This window comes from Thermoascus crustaceus (genome assembly GCF_041956765.1).
Source record: "Thermoascus crustaceus strain CBS 181.67 unplaced genomic scaffold VTN00scaffold_1, whole genome shotgun sequence".
Taxonomy (NCBI): Eukaryota; Fungi; Ascomycota; class Eurotiomycetes; order Eurotiales; family Thermoascaceae; genus Thermoascus; species Thermoascus crustaceus.
Window position 1 is genome coordinate 3,696,828 of NW_027192527.1, and position 23,452 is coordinate 3,720,279.

General features: G+C 51.1%; 9 protein-coding genes across 9 annotated transcripts; 6 read left to right on the forward strand and 3 right to left on the reverse strand.

The window, feature by feature from the left end:
- Positions 1–1,399: 1,399 nt before the first annotated feature.
- On the forward strand, positions 1,400–4,435 carry VTN00DRAFT_1296 (uncharacterized protein; the record flags this gene model as incomplete). Its single annotated transcript, XM_069427387.1, has 1 exon — positions 1,400–4,435. One exon carries the CDS (start codon positions 1,400–1,402, stop codon positions 4,433–4,435), a length of 3,036 nt encoding a protein of 1,011 aa, XP_069291998.1.
- Positions 4,436–5,325: 890 nt separating this feature from the next.
- VTN00DRAFT_1297 (uncharacterized protein) lies at positions 5,326–6,843 on the reverse strand (the record flags this gene model as incomplete). Its single annotated transcript, XM_069427388.1, has 3 exons — positions 5,326–5,568; positions 5,638–5,745; positions 5,812–6,843. The coding sequence occupies 3 exons, from the start codon at positions 6,841–6,843 to the stop codon at positions 5,326–5,328; spliced, it is 1,383 nt and encodes a 460-aa protein (XP_069291999.1).
- A 414-nt stretch (positions 6,844–7,257) lies between these two features.
- Positions 7,258–8,618, forward strand: VTN00DRAFT_1298 (uncharacterized protein; the record flags this gene model as incomplete). Its single annotated transcript, XM_069427389.1, has 3 exons — positions 7,258–7,292; positions 7,343–7,704; positions 7,762–8,618. The coding sequence occupies 3 exons, from the start codon at positions 7,258–7,260 to the stop codon at positions 8,616–8,618; spliced, it is 1,254 nt and encodes a 417-aa protein (XP_069292000.1).
- Positions 8,619–9,797: 1,179 nt separating this feature from the next.
- Positions 9,798–11,900, forward strand: VTN00DRAFT_1299 (uncharacterized protein; the record flags this gene model as incomplete). The annotated part of the gene is made up of 3 exons (XM_069427390.1): positions 9,798–10,279; positions 10,375–10,673; positions 10,738–11,900. 3 exons carry the CDS (start codon positions 9,798–9,800, stop codon positions 11,898–11,900), a joined length of 1,944 nt encoding a protein of 647 aa, XP_069292001.1.
- A 1,135-nt stretch (positions 11,901–13,035) lies between these two features.
- On the forward strand, positions 13,036–15,103 carry VTN00DRAFT_1300 (uncharacterized protein; the record flags this gene model as incomplete). The annotated part of the gene is made up of 6 exons (XM_069427393.1): positions 13,036–13,131; positions 13,193–13,269; positions 13,358–13,582; positions 13,655–14,638; positions 14,726–14,799; positions 14,946–15,103. The coding sequence occupies 6 exons, from the start codon at positions 13,036–13,038 to the stop codon at positions 15,101–15,103; spliced, it is 1,614 nt and encodes a 537-aa protein (XP_069292002.1).
- Positions 15,104–15,800: 697 nt separating this feature from the next.
- Positions 15,801–18,561, reverse strand: VTN00DRAFT_1301 (uncharacterized protein; the record flags this gene model as incomplete). Its single annotated transcript, XM_069427394.1, has 3 exons — positions 15,801–17,468; positions 17,523–18,359; positions 18,436–18,561. The coding sequence occupies 3 exons, from the start codon at positions 18,559–18,561 to the stop codon at positions 15,801–15,803; spliced, it is 2,631 nt and encodes an 876-aa protein (XP_069292003.1).
- A 434-nt stretch (positions 18,562–18,995) lies between these two features.
- Positions 18,996–19,993, forward strand: VTN00DRAFT_1302 (uncharacterized protein; the record flags this gene model as incomplete). Its single annotated transcript, XM_069427395.1, has 2 exons — positions 18,996–19,109; positions 19,178–19,993. The coding sequence occupies 2 exons, from the start codon at positions 18,996–18,998 to the stop codon at positions 19,991–19,993; spliced, it is 930 nt and encodes a 309-aa protein (XP_069292004.1).
- Positions 19,994–20,449: 456 nt separating this feature from the next.
- VTN00DRAFT_1303 (uncharacterized protein) lies at positions 20,450–21,733 on the forward strand (the record flags this gene model as incomplete). Its single annotated transcript, XM_069427396.1, has 10 exons — positions 20,450–20,499; positions 20,563–20,707; positions 20,783–20,869; positions 20,930–20,992; positions 21,050–21,157; positions 21,210–21,261; positions 21,315–21,403; positions 21,458–21,520; positions 21,577–21,655; positions 21,711–21,733. The coding sequence occupies 10 exons, from the start codon at positions 20,450–20,452 to the stop codon at positions 21,731–21,733; spliced, it is 759 nt and encodes a 252-aa protein (XP_069292005.1).
- Positions 21,734–21,889: 156 nt separating this feature from the next.
- Positions 21,890–23,254, reverse strand: VTN00DRAFT_1304 (uncharacterized protein; the record flags this gene model as incomplete). Its single annotated transcript, XM_069427397.1, has 4 exons — positions 21,890–22,628; positions 22,681–22,808; positions 22,860–22,930; positions 22,996–23,254. The coding sequence occupies 4 exons, from the start codon at positions 23,252–23,254 to the stop codon at positions 21,890–21,892; spliced, it is 1,197 nt and encodes a 398-aa protein (XP_069292006.1).
- Positions 23,255–23,452: the final 198 nt, after the last annotated feature.

Sequence of the window (23,452 nt, forward strand, 5' to 3'; positions counted from 1 at the left end):
TTTTTGCAAGAAAAACAACGAGAATATACAGTGGGGGATATCCACTATGGACAAGGCCGACTTTCTTCGTGATATCCCTCAAATTCACCAGGATACATTCAAACAACGTACAATCCGAAACGCCTTTGCTGATCGGGGAATATATCCATGGAATCCTTCAAAAGTGCTTGACATTCTCGCAAGGTCTCCATCCCCGGTTCTAAATATACAGGACAAAACACCATCAATTCAATCTATCTCAACCAATTCCCCTCCCCAGACAGTTCGTACACTGCGACAGAGTATTCAAAAGCTGGACAAGTTTGTCAATGAAAACCCTAGCCTGGACCAGGGCTTTACACGCCGTCTTCACCGGGTTTTTCAAAGTGCTATACAAACAGCTGAATTGACAGCCCAACTCCAAAGTGATATATCTCAATATTTAGAGCGTGCACGCGCCCCAAATTCTCAGAAATCTCGCAGAAGAATCCCTACTATAGGGCCTTTAACAGTAAAGGATGCAAATTGTCAGATTGCTGAACGCGCTGAGGCTGAACGAAAAAAGATCATTTCCCGTGTCCGGAAACGCCAGTCTTCAAAGCCAAAAACCACCACTATAGACCGGTCGGAAACTGTTGAAAATACTCAGGGAGATAGCCAGGATCCAGGCGATATTAATGGGCTATTTAATGTATTTAAATACTAATCTACTTGTTGAGAATGACAAAATAGTAGAAATTTTCCGTTGTGGTGCAACGCACCAACACGGGTAGGTGTTGGGGCGGTGGCACGGGTAGTGGTCCGGAGCAAGTCACGGTATCTTATCAGCCATGTTGCCGTGCAACCGCCATGTTTACATCACCCACGAGCTGACCCCTCCATGGCGTCTGATCATTATTGGGCCTGTGCTTGGTTATACGCATTCAACTCGTGCCATCGTGCCCTCTTAGAAGTGGAGTAGTCCCCGGAGGCCCTCCTCGAACGTGCGTTCGTGGTCCAGACTGTTTACTACTACCTTATACTCCATCCGCCTGCGTTTACGAACCCACTCCATGAGCTGATCAAGTTTTCTCCCCCTATATCATCTGAACTGAGCTTTTTTTGTTCTGTTCTCCTTCGGATTACCTGTTGCTTCTTGTACATATATACCTTTTTCCTGCACTTTAGCGTCCCGATTTTGGTGAAAGTGGCACGGCACGGAATGGAGTGCTCATATCTGCGGATTTGATGCAACCAATCGATCCAAACCGCCTAGCAAGCAGATTTTCAAGCTTCCTTCGCGGCCAGTCAAAGGTTATTATCAGTGACGATCAGATGCATCGCTGATATTCAAAGAAAGGACGGTAGCAGGAAACTGTATTCCCAAGCCTTTGTCCCCATCTCGTGGACGACATTGGCACGTGGCCTACCGACAAGCAATATGTTCGAGACGAATTTCTTCAGCATTATCTTTAGCCTATTGATGCTGGTCACTCAATCCGTATTCGCTGCTGTTCCGTACATACCTTCTCATGTCTTTCTGTCGCCTCGACATAATGGGTCGCTTGCGTATGTCCTGCGCCCGAAGCCGTCGACGCAGAACGAGGTGCAATTCCTGTCGTTGAATGCATCCGGAACCCTCGACGCTGCGAACCCGCAGTACTCCGTTCTTTCGGATTCTATTCCGTTTCTGGGGGATGACGATGATGGAGTTGATGCGTCCGTTCCGGCGATCGACAGTGAAGGGATTATAAAGGTCTACACAGGCGATTGCCGAAACTCTGCAAGTCGAGGCGCGGTCTGGTCTTTTATCCCAGACAACAGCAGCCTAACGGGCGATGGGAAATGGGAAAAATCGGACCTGCAACTTGATAATGGGACCGCAGATGACGACATTCAGGGCCCAAACTACTTAGCGGCTGGATTCGCATATTCGGCATCAAACGATACAGCAAGCTCATTGTACAGCTTTGGCGGAATGTGTCCATTTGGAAGGAGCTCCGATCAGAACTGGGTCTCAGCAGCGAATTATTCTCAGTCGATGACCATGCTGGACCCTTCTGGCTCCTCAAGTGACGCTTCGTATGCTCTCGGGGTTATTCCTACACGGGGACCTCCGATCCCCGAGGCTGGATTTACGATAACACCATTACAAGCAACGTATTCGACAACATCGGCCGGCAAAGTGCTCCAGAAAGACCAGAGTTTCCTGCTTATCGGTGGCCATACTGCGCAAGCTTTTATCAATATGTCTGGGATGGCTCTTTTCTCTCTGCCGGAGAATACCTGGAACATCATAGACATTAACCAACAGCCAGATCCCGAAAGAACTGACCTTGCTATTCGGGACACTGCTGAGGTAGAGCCACGATCGGGACATAGTGCTGTACTTTCGCCGGATGGAAGCAAAGTGATTGTCTTCGGTGGCTGGGTGGGAGATATGAGCGTCCCTGCTGAACCCCAGCTTGCAGTTCTTGAGATTGGCGAAGCCTACGGAGGTTCTGGCCCTTGGACCTGGAGCGTCCCATCTCAGCAAGGTACTGGACTTCCTCAAGGAACTGGTATTTTCGGACATGGAGCAACGATACTCCCAGGAGGAGTTATGATGATCGTAGGGGGCTATAGAATCGCGCAGCCTTCATCCAGACGTTCCACGCCTGGCATGAAACCAAATTCTCAGATCTACCTATATAACATAACCTCCAATACCTGGATCACCTCATATACCAACCCTAACCAGCAAAGTAGCGAAAATTCGGAATCGAGCTCCAGCCCGCTCTCATCAACAGCGCAAAAAACCGGACTCGGTGTTGGCCTTGGCGTAGGGTTGGCAATAGTTATTGCTATTGTGATAGCACCTTGTCTTCTGCGATTCCGAAGAAGGCAGCTACATCGACGGTCGAGGGACCAGGAACTGCGCAAGTTAGCTCTAGGAGCGGAGCGTTCGCATTTTTTCAACGAACGAGACATGCAGAGCAGCTTCTATGCACCCATGACCCAGGTGAGACCGGCGAGTATACCAGGCTGTATCCCAGACAGTGCCTATCCCTGGGCTGGCAACCGAGGATTTGGGGACGGCTCTCGCTGGCAAGACTCTGGAGGATCGAACGCGGAAAGGACCGGTCTTTTAGTGGACATACCCAGCCCGACAAGGGGCCTTCGGAGAAGCATGCATTCTAGACCATGCCGTCGCTATAGTGGTGGACGCTATTATGGCGTCATGATTGTCGCTGGTCCTGGCCATATTCACCCTATCGACGAGCGGGACGAAGATGAAGCGAATACTATAAGGGAACCAGACCTCGAATGCCAGCAGGCAGGCCAGCGAGATAGCAGGGAGTATGAGATGACTGATCCTTTTTCTGGACCGAGATTATCACCGCGTCTCCTTCAAGTTCCGCCTGAGGAAGAGAAAGAACCGACCGCGCAGGGCTGGGGAGACGAGACAGAACATCTATACGATGGCGGTTTCCAGAACAGAAGTGGCAGCACATCCCCTGACAAAAACGATCGTACATCTTCTAACCTGTCCCAATCATCCGCTTCTACACATTCAGCACCTTCAATTCGAGAGAGGAACTTTCGACCTGTCACCAAGAGGAGTCCTGATAAACCGACTATACGCCTTGTGCCATCTTCAACCCCATCATTTGACCCACCTTCCAGTTCATCAAGTTGGGAGCGTCAATCGCCAGAGGACGTTCGTCCCAAGTCGAGCCATAAAGAAACCTACTCCCAAGACAGCGAAGATAGCGTGATCTTCCCATTCCAGAGGTCTAACACAGTGGATACCTTCGACGCTGCACACAAACTCGAAAGTGAACTCCTCCTCTGTGGTGACCCCGGACGGCTGACTACGTCTGGGTCATCCTCAAAGAGCATCGTCGGCAGTGCAAAAGTCCTAGGCTGGATGGGCAGCGTCCGTCGATCTCTACTAGTCGGGGCTCAAAGGAAACCGACCATCGATAGAGCCCTCGCGCCCAGTCCGATGACTGCAACTAGCGAGAAGGGAAGCATAGTTTCTTGTCCGATAAAGGGTCTCCATGATAATGGCCTGTACCTCAAACCCTCGGAGGTGATGCCCAGGAGAACTGTCAGTGCCTCATCCGCTCTCCTGAAGCGGAAGCAGGGAGCCAGAGACTGGCTGGTCGATACTACTACTAATAGTAAGAGGGCCTCAGTGGACCTATCCCGTGGCTCAACCTACGAGCCTCTCGTCCATGATTCATCTGGATCAGGCCATAGCATTAGCAACGGCGTGGATTCTGAGCTCACTGAGGACTATGATTATGATGACGAGGACTGGGATATCGAGGCTGCTGCGGAAGGCAGAGTCGTGCAAGTGACGTATACCGTTCCTAAGGAGAAACTGAGAGTGGTGAATCCTGGTGTTGGAGATATGGATGATGATGACGATGACGATGATGCGGACGAAAATACCCATATGCGCAAAGGCCCGAGTTCGACAAGCAGGTAACTTACCTACCATTTGAACGGCAGACGAGACGGGGTTCAGTCTGCCCGGTTCCGCTTCTATGTCCACAAGTTCAGATTTTTGAGTCTCTATTTTGAGTTCTACGTGCCTACTTTTTTGACTAGTACCCCTTTTTGCTTGGTGTACAAACGATTATCGAGGCGGTGCCGCTGGATAGGTAGGCAAAGAACAGCAGCCCATCATCATCATCACTTTTCATGTCGATGAATGTCTGCCTTTTTCAATGAATGATGGAATCATCATGGATACATATGTCAATTTCTATGGTCTATGTCAGCTGAAAAATGAGGACGAGTGCCTCTGTTATGAATGCGACTGCTCTGACGACAATTATGATTGGATCTGATGGATGTATGGATGTATGAATTTGCTACCTTTTTCTTCTTCCTTTCATCATTGTTTTTTTATTTCGGGATTTACCTGGTTTCATTCCTCCTCTCTCTCTCCTTGCCTTTCGTCTGGGCTGCCAACAATGCTTTGTTCAGGCGTTTCGGCTCAGGTTATAACTGTAAACGGGGTTTCGTTTTTTGTTTTTCTCGATATATATTGAGCAGGTCGATTTGAATGTTTCCTGTGTGAATTAATTAAGTTACCTACTTAAGTTTGCTATTTGCGAAGCCTGTTTAAAGTGGTCCTATTCCTGTTGGCCTGTGTGTGTACGAAGGAGTCATGGTGTTTAATAGCTTATTTCTATATATACCTTCATTCGTCCATTTATTAAACGGAGTGTGGTGTATCTTTTCCATGAAAATACTGTACAATCCAGCTCGTTTGAATAATAGCCGGCATATATAGGTATATATACACTTCTAGTCTAACCTAAATCGACAGGTCAAGTCAAGTCTTAGCAAAATAATAAATTAATCAACCACTTATCCCCTCAGCGCAAGTTTCGTCCCGACAAACTCCGCGAGATTGCGCACGACATCGGCATCCGCGTCGATAGTATGGCTCAGCACCGCCTCCCAATCCGGGATCGACATCTCGTGCAGCTTTTGGCCCTGCAATGTCTCGCGGATCCGGGACGCCTCAGTTTCCGCGATGACGACATCCGGAGAGATTGAGACGTGGCTGTCAACGATGGCGCCGTTTTTGAAGCGGAAGAAGATGCGGGTCTGTGTAGTGTTATTCATTGTTAGTATACGTGTTAGATATAGGATGAATGGGGGCGAGAAGGGACTTACAGAAGAAGGTAAAGTGGGCGGTAATTGTGGTCTTTCGCGCGGATCTTCGTCGATGGGGAAGGTGGAGAAGGTGAATTGAGGGGTTTGGGTGTATTTCCAATCTAGGGACTAATAAAATGACGCTGTCAGCTTCTTGTTTAATCAGGTTAGTCCCGTCCTGCGGTAAGCACTCACCTTGAGCTCCGCGATCCCCTTCTGGATCTCGGGTTCTTCCGTCCCTTGAGATTCTCCGACCATTCCCACCACCCAGTCGTCTCCCGCGTCCAGATCTATCTCGTTCACATGAGCGCGCTGCGCTCGGAGGAGAGCATCGGAGCTCACACCGTAGAGCCGCGCGAACTCCTCCATGACACTGGATTTCACTCCCTGGATGGAGAAGGGAGTGAACGAATCAGCCAGGGCGGATGAGACGTTTCCGACGGGTGACCGGACGCTCTCCACGCCTTTGGCCTTGATGTACGGTCTCGCGGGGGACCGGAGGAATGCGCCAATGTTGTGGATATTGGGCGAATCGAGTAGACAGGTGCCGTGATGGAGCGCTCGGAGCCTGGTCAGCTTGAATGCGGAGCCGGAGATCTTGAGAGCCTTCGGGGACGCCTCTGCCCGGGGCGGATCTTCTGGTCCTGCAGCGGCGGTCGGTTCGACATCTTGCTTCAGTACGATGTCATGTCGCTCGTTGACACTGGTATTGACTGCGCCGATCCGCTGCAGCGCTCGCACCATCATCTCCGCGTGCTTGTTCCGCGTGAAGTCTACTCGCGGCGAGATGACACTATAGTTCAGGTTGCCCTCGTCGTGGAAGACGGCGCCGCCGCCGGATCTACGTCTGACGTAGAGTACTTCTTCATCTTTGTTGCCAGCATTCCCTAGGTTATCATCATACCTGAGGACTCCGAGGTTCGTCTCAAGCCATGGGTTCTGGTTGCGGCCGATGACGACGCATGGGCGGTTTATGTAGAGAAACAGGATCTTGGATTCCGGAGGAGCATGTTCGAGGAGGAAATGCTCAATCGAAAGGTTCACGAACGGGTCCGTCGAGCGCGACAGGTAAATCTGGTGCTGGGAGGAAGCGCGGCTTGCTAGCTCCGCAAACTTCCCGCGAGAGAAGGATGAGTTCCTTCTGACAAAGAAGAAGACGGCATTACCGCGCGGCCTATATATCCGAGAGGTAGACGGCGGGCATGGTAAGCGCCGCAGCGGAAGCATTGAGAGAGGAGGAGGTCAGGGAGACAGTGTGCATCCCATCGCAGGTCGTTGTATACCGAGTAGTAGAACGGGCCGGCAGAAACGCTTCTCCGAACGTCGGCGGTGGGCCATGCGGGCTCCGCGCGGGCTAACCCGAAACAAGTCTCCTTGCAGTCCACGGCGGACTTTTCTTGAGTCTCGAGGCTCGATGACTCCTTCGGGTCTCTTTATACAACAGGGCGTTTCTGGCTCAGCTGGTTTTTTGCCGATTGCTTAAGATATCAATACTACTTCTACTCCGGAACAGGCCGTCTACTAATTCCACCTGGTCTTGGTCTCCCCGAGCCATTCTTATTGTCACAATTACCCCGCCGCTGAGCCCTTTGGACTAAACGCCGATCGCCACGTTCCCCTCAGACCTCACTCGCGCCCATCATGTCTACCTGGGGAGAATACTTCAGAGTCACTACGTGTGTAGCCGTTCCTTCTGCGCTTGTGATTGCCTCTGACACATTCTTAGTTATGGCGAATCCCACTGCCGCTCCGTCGGCTGCATTGTCGACGGCTGCCCGCCCGGCATGGCCCTCACGGAGGACGATATTCAGCCTCAGATGACCCGCAGAAGGCCCGGTCAGAGTGCTCTCACGACCCCTCGGAACGAGAAGGACAGAGTCGAAATCCAGTCGGGAACGGAATTCGGAGTCACGCTGGGTACGCCAATTGGCATGCTCGTTCGCAACGAAGATCAGAGACCAAAGGACTACGGCGGCAGCACAATGGATCTGTACCCTCGTCCCAGCCATGCAGACTTCACCTATCTGGAGAAATACGGTGTCAAGGCCAGCAGTGGTGGAGGACGGAGTAGTGCTCGTGAGACCATAGGTGGGTTGAGAAGCGTGGGAGATTGACTTGACGTGGGATATTTCTGACACAGATCAGGCCGTGTTGCTGCTGGCGCGATCGCCGAAAAGTACCTCAGACTCGCTCACAATGTGGAGATCGTGGCTTTCGTCTCCTCCGTCGGCAACGAGCACCTCTTTCCCCCGACTCCCGAGCACCCAACCGCGTCGACCAACCCTGAGTTCTTGAAACTCATTGAGACCATCGACCGTGAGACTGTGGACTCTTTTGTTCCGGTCCGATGTCCCAGCGAGGAGGCATCCGAGCGCATGAAGAAGGTGATCGAGAATTTCCGTGACAAGAAGGACAGCATTGGAGGAACTGTGACCTGCGTTATAAGGAATGTTCCTGTTGGATTGGGCGAGCCTTGCTTCGATAAGCTTGAAGCCAAGCTGGCCCATGCCATGCTCAGCATTCCGGCCACCAAAGGATTCGAGATCGGCTCGGGATTCGGAGGCTGCGAAGTTCCCGGATCCATCCACAACGATCCTTTCGTCGTGACCACTGACGGGGACAAGCAACGATTGACCACAAAAACGAACAACTCCGGTGGAATCCAAGGAGGTATTTCGAACGGCGCGTCGATCTACTTCCGCGTTGGATTCAAGCCCCCCGCGACCATCGGCCAGGCTCAAACCACTGCCAGCTACTGGTACGAGGAAGGTGTTCTGGAAGCTAAGGGACGACACGACCCATGCGTCGTGCCACGTGCGGTTCCTATTGTTGAGGCTATGTCCGCGCTGGTCATCATCGATGCGCTGATGGCTCAGAATGCCAGAGAGGCCGCAAGGAACCTGCTGCCTCCTCTTCCCAAGACTATTCCGACCAGGCCCACAGCCCCTGCCGACGCTGAAGCTGAGAAGCAGAATGCCGCTGCAAATGGTGCTTCCCTCTAGTCGAGGTAGTACATGATGTACGAGGTATATGCTTTGCGAAAAATTGGATTTAAGAGATTTCTGAAAGACATCATATAGACCCCATGACTTGCACATCGGGTTACGCCGTCATGTATCAGGAGTTGTTGGTGTTTGCGGCAAAACATTACCCTCGAGCATGTTAAAAATCAGACCATCTCTGGCATAGTCCGGCGTCGATAGATACCTCTCGGTTCAGTAGATTAGAGAACGCGATCAATCCATTTTTTATCCGGATTTCATTTTCACAGCAGCGGTTATTAGGTTTCCTTACCTTTGACAGTCTATTTGTACACCATCTAAAGCAGTCGATTTCAAGTGCCGACAGCATTATCCCTGACAAATTCTAGCCAAAGAGCAAGATGCAGCTACAGTTACTTAAAGGGCGGCAGATTCAGATGCTACAATTCTCATGTATTAAGACTGCATGCTTACAGATAGCATGATTGAAGGGGTGGAACTAGAACATAAAGCGGACTATGTCCTAGTCAGAGAAAACACGAGTGTCCAATGATAACCACAGACGTTCTGATCGTAACTCTATACAGACCTCAATTATTCCGCTGCTGCTAACTCTTCAACATACCTATTTAACCACATAGTTCCTAGGTTGGAGTTTCCGTTCCCGATCCGGCTAATTCTCACGCTGCCACCATCACCGCTTCTCATGTGTCCGTTGGCAGATCTCCCAGCTCCGGCTAAATACAACAGCGAACTGGCTATTATTCCGTCAATGAGGACAAGGGTCTTCCCGTGTCCATGACGCCAGCTTATTCCAGCCCGGCATGCAATCTAAGAGCTACTGGAGCTCTCAAGATCGGTTGGAAAGGACAGGGGAGATTGGAGAATGAGGGGCACGGGAAGCCCGTTTCTGCAGAGGGATAGATGCTCGCCTCAAGCCGGTGAAGCTTCGTTCGGGGTGTAACACCGAGGGTCTTTCTACTTCCCTACCATTGAGGGGCGGTGGGGAGTGAAGGGTCAGAGATATAATTCCATGGACTGAAAACGCTCAACTGTTAAAGTCACACAGTACATACTATGCATGCTATGAGGCCGCACCTCCATTGAAAAAAACGGGCTTCAGTTGCAATTTCCAAGAGATTCGTCACCATATATCAGACAGTCCACTGAACTGACAAGCTCGAGAGAAGGCAAACCAATATGTCCGTCCAAGCAAACGGCAGGACAACTCCCCAAGCCTTCAGCAAATCGCCATTTCGCACCCGCAGCGACTTCCAAGATGCCTGCATCGCGCTCCTCGACCCTCTCCTCTCCCACTTCACCAGCGGGTGCAGTCGCATAAAGATCGGATCCTCCACGACACGTTTTGACGAAGGCGGTGCCCAGATCGAGGGTTTCGCTCGCCCCCTCTGGGGCTTGGCCTCGTTGCTCGCCGGCGGGTACAAGTATGCGGAAGCGCAGCGGTGGCGGGAGGGACTCATCCATGGCACTGATCCCGAGAGTCCGGAGTTCTGGGGCGAGATTGAGGATCTCGATCAGCGGATGGTGGAGATGTGTCCGATTGGATACGCGCTAGCCGTGGCGCCAGGGGTGCTTTGGGATCCGTTGACGGATAGGCAGAAGGAGAATGTTGCGAATTGGCTGGGGAGTATCAATTCGAGGGAGATGCCGAATACGAATTGGTATGATGTCTGTCTCTTTTCAAAAACTATAGCTTGATTTTTTGCTGGAAACGTGTACGATGGATGCTGAGTATATATGTACTGTATTAATCTAGGCTATGGTTCCGTGTCTTCGCGAATCTCGGGTTGAGGAAGAATGGCGCTCCTTACTCTCTCCAACGCATCGAAGCTGACATGGACCATCTTGATACGTTCCATGTCGGCGGAGGATGGAGCAATGATGGCCCGAAAAGTCATCATCAGATGGACTACTACTCTGGCTCGTTTGCCATCCAGTTCCTGCAGCTTCTTTACTCGAAGTTGGCCTCAGACTTTGATCCTGAGCGGGCTGAGAGGTATAGAAATCGTGCAAGGGAGTATGCGAAGGATTTTGTACACTACTTTGATCCAGACGGTAAGAGTTTCGCTCTCATTCATCAATTCCTGCTGTGCAGGAGATGCTAACCAAGCCATATCAGGAAGAGCGATCCCATTTGGAAGGTCCGTAACATATCGATTCGCGATGGTCGGCTTCTGGGGAGCGCTGGCCTTTGCAGATGTTGAACTTCCCGCTCCGCTCACCTGGGGTGTCGTTAAGGGGCTATTACTACGAAACTTCCGCTGGTGGGCTACCCAGGAGGATATATTTAACAGTGACGGTATATTAACGCTCGGATACTCCTACGCGAACATGTACCTGACGGAGAACTACAATTCTCCTGGATCACCATACTGGTGCTGTCTCTCGTTCACCCCGTTGGCACTGCCGGAGTCACATCCTTTCTGGGCCGCAGAAGAGGAACCCTATCCGAGCACAACACTGCCGGAAGTTGTCGCCCTACAATATCCCAAGCACATTGCCATCCGTCGTGGTGGCCATTCGTTCCTGCTCTCGTCGGGTCAAGCATGTCATTATCCATTGAAGGCGACCCAAGCGAAGTACGGAAAGTTCGCCTACAGCTCTGCCTTCGGGTACTCTGTCCCGACTGGCTCATATCAGCTCGAGCAGCACGCTCCGGACAGCATGCTCGCCATCTCCGAGGATGGTGGGGAAATTTGGCAGACGCGGCGACTGGCTTTGAACGCCAGGATCGAAAAGCGCAATGATGTACCGGTCCTGATATCGCACTGGAAGCCCTGGCCAGACGTGTCCATCGAGACATTCCTCATTCCTCCCTCCGAAGAGAGCGAGAACTGGCATATCCGCGCGCACCGCATTCACACAGCCCGGAACCTGATGACCTCCGAAGGCGCATTTGCCATTTATGGCTGTCGAAGCGATAACGGTAGGATCCTTGGACCCTTTAAGGACGACTTATCCTCGGAGGGTACACGGGAAGACTCCCACAGCGCCCTCACTGTTTCTTCCGCGGGTGCTGTTGGAATTGTCGAGCTACAGAATGGAATTGAACGGGCTGGAAAAATCGTGCTGGCGGATCCAAATTCGAATATCATACATGGCCGGACGCTTCTACCTTCTCTGGCCGCTACTCTAGAGACTGGGAAACAGGTCTGGTGCGTCACAGCTGTGTTTGCCCTACCTGCTAGCCAGGAAGGTTGGCAGGACCAATGGCGGAGTAAATGGGAGAGGAAGCCGATAGTACCGTCCTGGCTGAAGGGATTGATCGATACGGGTGCATAGATCATTGCTTTCTACTAAATGATGCGCATATTTTGAATTGAAATCAGAAGATGTTCATACTGCCTGGGGATTCTCCATTGAGTATATCGGCTTAAACGTTCTATGTTGGTCAGAATTTCTCAATAACATCCGGAGAAAAGGAGGACCGTGGCTTGGTCAATAGTCTCCAGATCGTGATCGTAAAGGTTCCTCGTTTTAGAGGTCCAGACCTTTCGACAGGCCAGACGCCCGGCTGACGCTTTCTTCTCAGCGATTCGCGGATAATTGCAGAAGGTCCAAGACGCGCCAATCCCCAGTCTCCACACGGGCAACTCCACATCCTCCGCAAAAACACCATGGGGACTGCGGAGTCTCCATCGACGGGCAAAAAAAAGAAGTCTCGACGGCTCATGCACTCAGGCGGCTTTCATCCTGACAGACGGTGGCTATTTCTCCAGAAACTGGAGGACCCCCAACGGAGCCTTAGCCCACCTGCAGTTCTACCCCAGAGTCTCCACATAATGAGGTTATTGGGACCTCTGGAGAAACATGCTCTTGGCGAACTTCTGTCATCCCGGACGGTGTCGAATCTACTCGCAACTCCCCCTTGTAATTTGTTCCCCGGCTAAAATCCAAGCGCTAGCGGGTTGATGGATAATATGCAGAGAGCTCTCTCCTCTTTGGACAGAATGGTGTTGCAGCCCTTGTCCTTGTCCCAGCGATGCGGAATAATCTGACCCTCCTCCACATGGCCGATGCAGGGATGGAGTAGGGATCGATTGGTTCATCCACGGGCTTATGGATATCTGGTCTGACAGCCATGGGGGGAGGGGAAGGGAAGCTAAAGTAAGCTGTGCTGCAGCATTCTTTTCTGTAAGGTTGTTTCTTGACCTCTAGGAGCACAACCTTAGATTAAAATAGGTGGTGGGATTCCATGTTGAGATGGCTTTCAATACGAGCTTGGAGCGATAATACATATATGGATTAAAATCGACCTTTTGAAGACAGGCTTGCTTCGTTTTTGGACAGTGTCCTCTCCAACTACAATCGCGTACCACGTGCTTTTGGGTATTTCTAGTCTTCGAGCAGAAACGATACACTCTCTTTTGTTGTATTTTTCATCAGAGATAGCTGCTTTGACAGCTGAATCTCCAAGATGTCGTTCCTGCTCAGGAAGATTGTCCATAATGAGGCGATGAGATCAGATCCTAAGGAAATCTATGGGTGGAGAGTCTATGCCCTGGCCTGCTCCGTTTGTTCCCCCCCGCTCCCTTCGGATCAACCTAGCTGCAGAATTAATGACCGAACTATAGGCGTGCTTTGGAGGTATGCTCTTCGGGATGGATTCTGGTATAATTGGAGGAGTCCTCACTATGGGTGAATTCAAACAGTTCGTTTTAGATCTTTTCATTGACAGTTTTCCCATGTCTCAGTACACTCAGTACAGTTCAAGTATACAAGTACTAACCATGCTGCAGCAAGTTCGGACTGGTGAATCAGAGCAAAGTGGGCGAAGCAAATCTTTCCGCCAACATAGTGTCTACTTTGCAGGCTGGATGTTTCGTCGGTGCTCTTGTAGCATCCCCAGTGGCTGACAGATGGGGTCGAAAGCCAGCTTTGATCATTGCTTCTATCTTTGCTACTGTGGGAGTCGTTATGCAATTCGCAGCCAGCGGATATCTGGAACCTATGTATATTGGCAGGTGAGTGAGCACACATGAGCGTCAATCAATCAATTGATGTCTACTACGGATGTTGATTCTCCAGCATAATAGATTCGTCACCGGCCTGGGAGTAGGAGCAGCGAGCATGGTCAATCCTTTATACGTCAGCGAGAACGCGCCGCGAGCAATCAGGGGCGGTCTCACCGGATTGTACCAGCTGTTCATCACAATGGGAATCATGTTGGCGTTCTGGATCAACTACGGCTCGTTGCTCCATATCGGCGGTGCCGCCGTCTACGTCGTCCCACTGTCCATGCAGGCCCTCCCGGCAGTCCTCCTCTTCGTCGGGATGCTGCTATGCAACGAGTCTCCCCGATTCCTCGCCAAACAGGACAGATGGGAGGAGGCCAAGGCAACCCTAGCCAAAGTCCGAGCCCTGCCTGAAAACCACCCGTACGTCGAAAGCGAGTTCCGAGACATCGTCACCCAGCTCGAGCACGAGCGTCAGTTGGTCGGCGGTTCCGGCCTCTGGGACCTGATGAAGGAGATGTGGCTGATCCCCGGAAACCGGAAGCGCGCCCTCATCAGCATCTTCCTGATGATATGCCAGCAGATGACCGGCACCAACGCCATCAACTACTACGCGCCGCAGATCTTCGAGAACCTCGGCGTGAAGGGCAACGCGACCAACCTCTTCGCCACGGGCATCTACGGCATCGTCAAGATGGTTAGCTGCGCCGCGTTCCTCATCTTCGTCGCGGATTCCCTGGGACGACGACGGTCCCTGCTATGGACCTCCGTCGCGCAGGCGCTCGCGATGCTCTACATCGGCTTGTACGTCCGTATCGCTCCACCGAAGGAAGGGCAGCCCGTCATCCCGGCCGGATACGTCGCGCTCGTCTGTATCTTCCTCTTCGCGGCCTTCTTCCAGTTTGGATGGGGCCCTGTGTGTTGGATCTACGTCTCTGAGATCCCCACCGCCCGTCTGCGTTCACTCAACGTCGCCTTTGGAGCTGCCACGCAGTGGCTGTTCAATTTTGTCGTGGCTCGAGCTGTCCCGAATATGCTCGCGACCGTTGGGTCAAATGGCTATGGGTGAGTTAGTCCCATGTGGAGAGTCCTCCAATCTCATAAGATTGTATATGTTTCTCATCTAGCATGGCCCGAGCTGAACATCATCAGCACATACATAATATTCGCCTGCTTCTGCTTCTCCATGGGCGTTTTTGTCTGGTTCTTCGTTCCAGAAACCAAAGGTATGTAAATGTAAACAACAGACATAGAACTGAACTTTTTCTTCGAGTTCAACTTCTTTCATCGAAACGATCCCTAGCCCCATCACATCTCATCTATCCCTTCAGAGAAGACAAGCTAAACCAGATAAAATAAAAAAAATTAACAGGCGTCTCCCTCGAAAAAATGGACGACATCTTCGGCGTCGCAGACCTCTTGAACCGGAAACTGGCCGTCGACCCCGAGCGTGCCTCCGCGAACGAGAACGAGAACGAGAACGAGGACAGCAAAGGCGGCGCCACCGAGACGAGGATCGAGAAGGCATGACGTGGATGCGTGATGAAAGAGAGGTTCTATATTTGCTCTGCTCTATATATATAGCTATACGCTGTTGGACTCCTTCCATTTGTTCAGGTCAAACATATTTACTATCTAGGTATAATTGTTGGATTGTTTCTGCTATTATATCGAAGTGATGTCCAACCAAATCTCAATTTTTTCAACCTGCATTAACTGACATACTGTAATTCTAAATACAAACACAAACGCAGCTATACAAGTACTGTGTAGGATATCTTATCTCTTCCCTTCCTTTCCCTTCCCTTCAACCAGCAAAACATACAAATCCTGAAGCAAAAACAAACTCCAAACAAGTACAGGAAACAGACAGCACACAAACAACAACAATCAGCAATCTATACAGGCAGTGCAGTATCATTATGAACCAGGACCAGGATGGCATCAATCCAGGCGGTATACATCATTATATAAAAAGGGAGGCGGAGAGAGAGAACAAGAAAACAGAGCCATTCGTTCTTATTCGTGACGATCAATCTCGAGCCAAACCCTATGAATGAAGGAGGGCCAAAAAAAAGGACGCCATACCCTAACATATCCCCCGACTAACAACCACGCAATGCAATATCAATGCAACTTATTAGACGTGATACTTGAAAAACATCAAACCCAGACCAACCAGAGACTCGAGAAACCAGAAAAAAATAGAATGGGAGAAAAAGAATCATCAGGTCCCGCGTAGCGGATACCTCGGATTCGCTTGCCTCTGTCGCAGTGTCTGGCTCCGGGTCATCCGTCGGTACGGATTGCTGTTGCTATTGGTATCCTCGAGACTGAGGCCGCTGAAGCCCTGGCCGAAATCCGACTGTCGTTTCGGGTCCCGAGGCGAGTTCTCGCCGCTGAAGAGGCGCATGTTTCGGATCGCTCTGTTTGTGGCCGTCGTAGCGGTCGTGGCTGTTGTAATTGTGGTTTCTGTGTCCGAGTCAGGACCCAGGGGGTCTGTGATATCGGATTCATTGTCGTTGATATCGTTGCCGTGGAAACTGGCGCGGTTGAAGAGCTGGCAGTTGAAGCTCTGATTGAAGTCCTGACCATAGTTCGAGCCATAGTTCGAGAACGATGACTGGGGTCGTGGCTCCGAAGCTTGGGAGGAAGTGGTGGATCCTACGGTGGACGAGGAGAAGGAGAGCGACGGGAGTGATGACGGGACAGATGCTTGGGTGGAGAACGACTGGGAAATCTGGTTACCAGCTGCGCTTTCTCCTCTATTGTGACCCGCATCATGACCAGGATGACTGGATGCTGTAGGCTGTGGTTGGGTTTCGGCGCCTCCGCGTTGAGCGGTTTGAGAAGAGAACAGGCCCAGTGCCTCCTGCACGGCCATGAAGACCAGAAGCGACTTGCCATATCGATCAAAATACTCTCGCTCAAAAGAAATCCGGGGGAGATTGCCTCCAAGGTGTACAGCTGCAAGGAGCTCAGCGACAGAGACCAGAATTTCCATCCCGTTCCATTGCGCCATTGGCCGCTTCAACGTCTCCAGGAGCGCGAATCCGGCAATAAGGCTCGCACTGCCCAAAGATGCTATCTCGACATAGTTTCCGGGGATTGAGATCCGATCTGCCTGAGCAAGGAGCCAGGCGACGATGGACACAATGAGCAGACCGAGTCGGAGGCATTGGAACAGGAAAGAAGAGCTGTTCTTAGCCAGAGTGAACGATGTCAGATTTGAAGTCAACTGCCAATCCTGGGTGTCCTCATCTTCAGGAGATTTGATGGTGAAAGCTTGATCAAACAACGTCTCCAGTCCTGTTGTCGCACCATGGTCACTCGGGGGAAAGAATTTCGGCGGTGCAAACACAGAATCAGATACACGTCCACGAGCCATCTCACGACTCGTTCCCCATTGATTCTGTGATTGGGTTGGAGTACGGTGGAAGGGATTTGGTTCGATATGCTCAACAGGCCTCTGAGGTGTTGGATTCCGGAGATGCCATGCTGGAGGCTTCGGTGCTCCTGGAAGAGCTCCATAGAAGGGTGAGGGACCATCGAAGACGGACTTCTGATCCCTCTGGTGGACGCTGATTGTTGGCCGGATCTCTTGCTGCAATGAAGGAGTCCAATCCATATCTTCCGCTTCTGGTGGGGGAGTCGGTGGAATAGCCGGCTCCTTCTCAATGGTAGGGCGAGGAGATGCGAGCTTTTCTAACGGGAAACGCGGTGCGCTCAGCTTAGAGTCCAGACTTCCAAAAGCATCCGATTTCTTGCCACCCGTCGATTGAGGATGTGAAGTTGTTGTAGGCTTTTGGTTCGGAGAAGTTGTAGGTGTGTTGTCCGACCATAGAACGAGTGGCCGAGTATCGTAGCTGACGATGCGTCGAGATACTATGACAGACTAAAGAAGTTCTGTCAGCAGGACGAATAAACTCCGGAAAGGACAACAGCTTACCAGAATTGTGAATGCTATCATAAACGCATGCAAAGTGGGCGGCAGAGTTGGCTGCATGCCGCTCATTAAAGGATCCTTCAGTACCGCCCAGGCCACGAACCTCATCACCATGACAATCAGCTGAACTTTATAGTACTCCCCAAGGCCAACAAATCTCCCAGTTCTCCCCTCAACCTTCATTCGGAGTCTTGGGTTCCACCACAGCGAAAGTATGCCTAGGACCAGGGCGATACCAGCGTAAGGGGTAAGACCGGACGAGCAGTGACTTCCAACCTGTCGCGTTTCTATGGCTCGTTTCGTACAGGACACCAGGAATGAGATGGGAAGCCAGTGTTGCTCATCCACTATCACTCGTTCACCGTCCAGAGCCCCCATAAGATCCCAGACAAGTTGGCCAGCGATGCTACCCCAGTAACAGACAGCCCCTGCGAAAACCAGTAGACTCCGCCAATTCCGATTACGTGCTTTCCTCGCGGCTCTCCCTGTCTTACTCCGATCCATCATGCGTCTGAGATGATCCGCCTTCGCCTCGTACCCGGCCTGACGAATACGCGCCTTGACCCGCGACTCGCAATTCTCGCATACTTGCGGATATCGCTCCTCGAGGTTCTTGCGGAACTTGGGGTATTCACGTTCATATGCGCTATACGCTGGGTCGTCTGGAGAGGGAAAGTAGGATGCTAAGGCGCTCGTGAAAAGGTGCTGGTTTCTGAGGCATTTCGAGCAAAACAGACCTGAGTCGACGAAGTCAACCGATTCGAACGGAGGACTCGACGCTCCGGGCCCGTACACTTCAGGGTTTGTCTCGTCTGCAGGAGGGTCGGTGATTTCGCCTTTCTAAAAATTTCAAAAAGATATATTAGCATAGCCGCATAAATAGATAACATAGGAAAAAAAGACCATAGCAACGGACCTCGTCCAGATAGTTTACCGCTTCGCAGTGCTTGCAATGCCATTTACGGACAGGACCGCTCTCAGTCTGGGGAGAGCGGTGCCCGCAGTAGAAGCATCGCAGTCGCTTGCGGAATATGGTCGCCATCTCAACGCAAATGTTGCGATCACGAAGGCGACGGCGCTGTGTTGATCTCCATGCAAAAGTTGGAGAAATAACACGGCGGGAGCGCCGACCAAGTCAACAACAGAAATAACGGCCGAGCCCCGCACAGACCATTTTGTGGGCCCAGAGCTGCAGCGCGAATCGCGATCTGCGTCTCGCGGATATCCCCGACCTGTTCGTTGCCAGCGATGAATTGCGGCTTAACCTAAGGCCCTCCAGCGGTTTGGCGGAGGTTGTCGCTTGATGAGGGCATTGATCCATTCTTTATCTCTGTTCACTGTTCACTGTTCACCAGTCTGACCGTCGCCTCTGTGGGAAGACACGACTCGCATAGCGGCATCACAAAGAATGGACTTGGATGTCTCGCAGTGAACAATTGACCAGGCCTTGATCCTCCTTGCATTGGGCCCTGTCGCATGGTGGACAACATGCTGTATACGGGCTTTCCTGCGCCATGGCAATGGCCGGCTACAACCATAGTATTCTGGTTTTTACCGTCGATCGCGGTGACTTCTACACTCTTAGTCCTGGTAAGTGGACATTGGCTTGTTACTCCTTCGGAAACTATCGAAATTTAATTTGCTGGTCACACCACTAGGTCTTCCTGCGCGCTCTCACAATCTCCCAGCAGACCGAGGTCCCGAAATGCCGTCCTAGACATACCCCAACCCACCTCCTTATCGTCTTGGGAAGCGGCGGTCACACCGCGGAAATGCTGTCCATGCTGCGACGAATGCCCCTGGATTCGTCAGTATACACATATCGGACGTATATTGTGAGTTCAGGCGACAGCTTCAGCGCCGGAAAGGCAGCGGAGTTTGAAGCGGAACTCCAAAAACCAAGGCACGACGATACTGGTGAAGAAAGGGGTCTTCGTACGGGAGACGCTGCTGTAGGTCAAGATGGTCGCGCATCTAGATCCAAGTCGGATTCAGATTCAGGTTCATACACGATAGTCACCGTCCCCCGCGCCCGTCGCGTACATCAGTCATACCTTACAGCACCCTTCTCGACCCTCCAGTGCTTCTGGGCCTGCCTCAATGTCCTGCGCGGACTACACCCTGATCAGAAGTCTCATCTTGGAAGCATGAGTTCTCCATATCCGGATCTGATCCTGACAAACGGCCCTGCTACAGCTGTCTGCGTTATACTTGCCGCGAAGCTCCTCCGTCTTCTGAATTTCCTTTTCGCGCCTCTAACTCGTCCTGCCTCAAGTGGAGAAAAGCATCCAAGACCTCTCCAGCTGCGTACAATTTTCGTGGAATCATGGGCGCGTGTTAAGACACTCAGCCTCTCCGGGAAGATCCTGTTACCATTTGCGGACAGGTTTCTTGTCCAGTGGCCTTATCTGGAGGGGAAAAGTGCCTGGCGGGGCATGAGGAAGACAGAATATGTAGGTACTCTTGTGGAGTAATCACGTTCACTTCTCTATTCAGATACTGGGGAAAGTCCCTCGTATATCCATTGCATTGGAACGATTCCATCAATGATCGCCCAGCACATTATGCATGCATCAGGAAAACTGCAGTAGCGCCCACGGACATGAGGTCGCAAGTCCTCAGTCTGTAGTATAAATAGTAAGACAATACAAAAGGATATTATTATCCAGAAGATATTGTATGGCCTGCGAGCTGGGAAACACTTGGGTAGGGCAAATATTTCGGAGTTATCGATCAAATTCGGACCTTCTCCGAAGCGTCTATCAGCAAGCCGCTCTCCACTTTGCGGGGCAGGCGTCTCAAACAAGGAGCAGTGCTTGGGAATAAATACTACCGATACAGCGACAGACAGGCTATTTGATACCTGAACGTAGATCAATCAATTTTTGAAAGAAAAAAAAGCCTACCAAAAACATAGCCCTTTAGCCAACATGCCGTACTCCTTGAAGGGTCGCAACGTCCTCGTTACGGGAGGCTCACGGTGCGCCTTGCAATTCCAGTAGGACCCTGACCAAATCTAGTCACAAGCTGACTCTCCTGATAGGGGCCTGGGAGCTCTCGTGGCCGAGAAGTTCGCAGCGGAGGGCTCCAACATCGTCATCAACTACGTCTCGAATGGAGGTCGCGCGAAGGAGACGGCCGCAAAGATCGAAGCGGTGTACAAGGTGAAGGTTGTCGTCGTCCAGGGTGTATGTTCTATGGAAAATCGGGTAACCTTGTTTGACTTGATATATCAAGGTTTTGACTATTCTCCCTATCTTCAGGACGCGGGAATCCAAGAGGACTGCATTAGAGTGGTAAAAACCAGTGTCGAACTCCTAGGCGGACTTGACATCGTGATATCAAATGCTGTAAGTTTTCCTACCCATCTTCAATTTGATAGCTGTTTCTCAATTGACCGTAATGGCCAGGGCTGGACCAAATTTGCAAAGTTCGGGGATCTGAACGCTTTGAATGAGGATGACTGGGATAAGGTGGCTATACTCCAATTGTCCCTCAGGTGGTGAACTCCATTACTGATCCGTTGGAAGTGCTGGGCTACGAATGTGAAAGGAAGCTTGCATCTTTTCCGCGAGGCACTGCCTACCTTTAATGCGAATCCCGATGGTGGTGTCTTTATCATAACCTCTTCGACCGCGGTATATCATTGGAAGATAAGATACTGGAATCCAGAGACTAATATTCGCACAGGCAGTTACGCCGTCCGGCAGCAGTATGGCATACTCTGTCTCCAAGGCTGCAGGTAAGTGATGATGACAACGGTGCAAGTTAACATCCTCAATGTATGATCCATAGGCCTGCACCTCATGAAATGTCTCGCACAGTCGCAGGGACCAAAGGTCCGCGTGAATGCTGTCTTGCCTGGTCTCCTGCTCACTGAATGGGTATGGATTCCTGTGGATATCGATATCCAAATGATTGCTAACAGCTTGGAACAGGGCAACAATTTCTCGCCGGACCAGATTCAGGCACATGTGGATAAGACTGTCCTCAAACATACAGTATGAAGTTGCCAAATCTAAAGCCACTTATGATATGCTAAACATGACACCTGCAGGCCGAGCTGGATGACGTCGCAAACGTGTATCCCATGATTGCTAAGAACACTTCCATGACAGGACAAACGGTGCAACTTGGTGAGCATTCCCATCTCAAGTTGTATGGCGAGCAATTTTATTGACCTCATCACAGACTCCGGGTATGCAATTAGGTAAACCTTGGCTCATACGTCGTTCGGAACAAAAATGAACCTGGTGCATTAGCACCCATCAAGCGTCACTATATACCATCAATCCAGTTCTTAATCTAAAAAAGGGTATCATAGACAGGAAATAGAAACATTTTATTTTATGTATTCTCCTCCGACATTTTCATTGGAGGGGGTTATGAAACACGGTGAACTGTGAGTCGCCCGAATGGAAAGTCCGGCTGCTCATCATTCGAGCCTTGAGGGCGGCCCTAAGACCATTTGCAGCTTGTTCTCCCTCAACTTTCATTTCATAGATGCGAATTAGCTTGCTATCCCGCGTAAAAACGTAGAGGTCCTTCCCTTCCTGAGGCTGCACCGGCAGAGTTGCGTCTGTAAATGGCACTCCTGGGATGAGAGCAAGCTGATCGCTGCCTCTAAGGCGCTCAACTTCCTCCATCTTGGTAAAAATGATCCTCTTCTGCTGGAAGGAATGGTTGCCATCTGGCGAATCGTTTAGAACTAGGGCTTTACTCCACAGCGGACCCAAGACTCGGTTCCGTCTGCTGATATCCGTCCACGTCCAACTTGCCCAGTTAATATGTCGGTCTTCCGGCTTAATCTTGGCCGCGTGGATTACGTCACCCCCTTCAGCTGCTCGCCAACCTGCATCCTTTACTGGAGGAATGAAAATTCGGTTTCGAATACCGTTGACAAGAATTTCTGCTCCCTTAGGCGCGACCAGTTCTAGAAGCTCCGGAACGGTGCAGGAATCTGGGTTGGGTATCTCAAATCCTGGAGCAGGGGTTTGGTCAAGGATGACACCATGATCAAAATGTTCATGATGAAGAGTTTGAAGGGTGACGCCGGTCCTGGTCCTACCAGCTAGGAGGGTATGATGCAATGGAGCAGGACCACGGAAACTGAGGTTCCTATGTCAATGGCTTTCACAAGACATTGCAGCACAGAACTTACTCTGGAAGCAGTGAAGGGTGAACATTGAGGCCTCCGTACTTTGCCCCCTTCAATATTCGAGGAGGCACGAAAAGCCCAAAAGACACTGCCACGATCAGGTTTATAGGACCGTCTGGGAGTAGCGGGGGCTAGGATAGATCGTCAGAAGGAATTGACAATGTATGCCCAAAATACCTTACCGACCACCCTGTGAAAGTGTCTATCTCGTGGATCGGGAGCGCCAACTTCGTCGCGGCATCCTTGATAGGCACTGCGAAACGTCAGGTCTGTTAGCTTTACAGAACAATCTAGAGTATGTGCGTAAAGGGTGCCTACCTTCACGTATCTTCTTCAGCCCTCGGCCGACTCTCTTCCCAGGCCTGCAAACCACGTCAATTGATGCAATGCTGTCAGGCCGTTTCAGGTGCTCTTCGTGGAGAGCTTTCAACGAAGCAATACTAAACTCGTCCGATCCGCAGAAAAGGATGCGGAGAGGCTCGTACGGCTTGGTTGAAAAGCATCTTGATGTGAATGCCCCACGAAGTCGCAGTTGACTGCGTAGAAGAAAAAGTCCGGAGCTCCCAGGTACAATCATGGTCCCTTTGACGGTCTGCTGCTAGAGCTCCGAGCATCCACTTTCCACTTTAAGCTCCGGAGCTTATTGAAACTCCGCGGTATCGATAAACCACGTGATGCGATGACTTCAAACGACCAAAAACCCAACGTCAACCGACGGCCATATCCACTCCTTATCATGCGGTCTCGCCAATAGCTACGAAGATTTGTTGGTTAT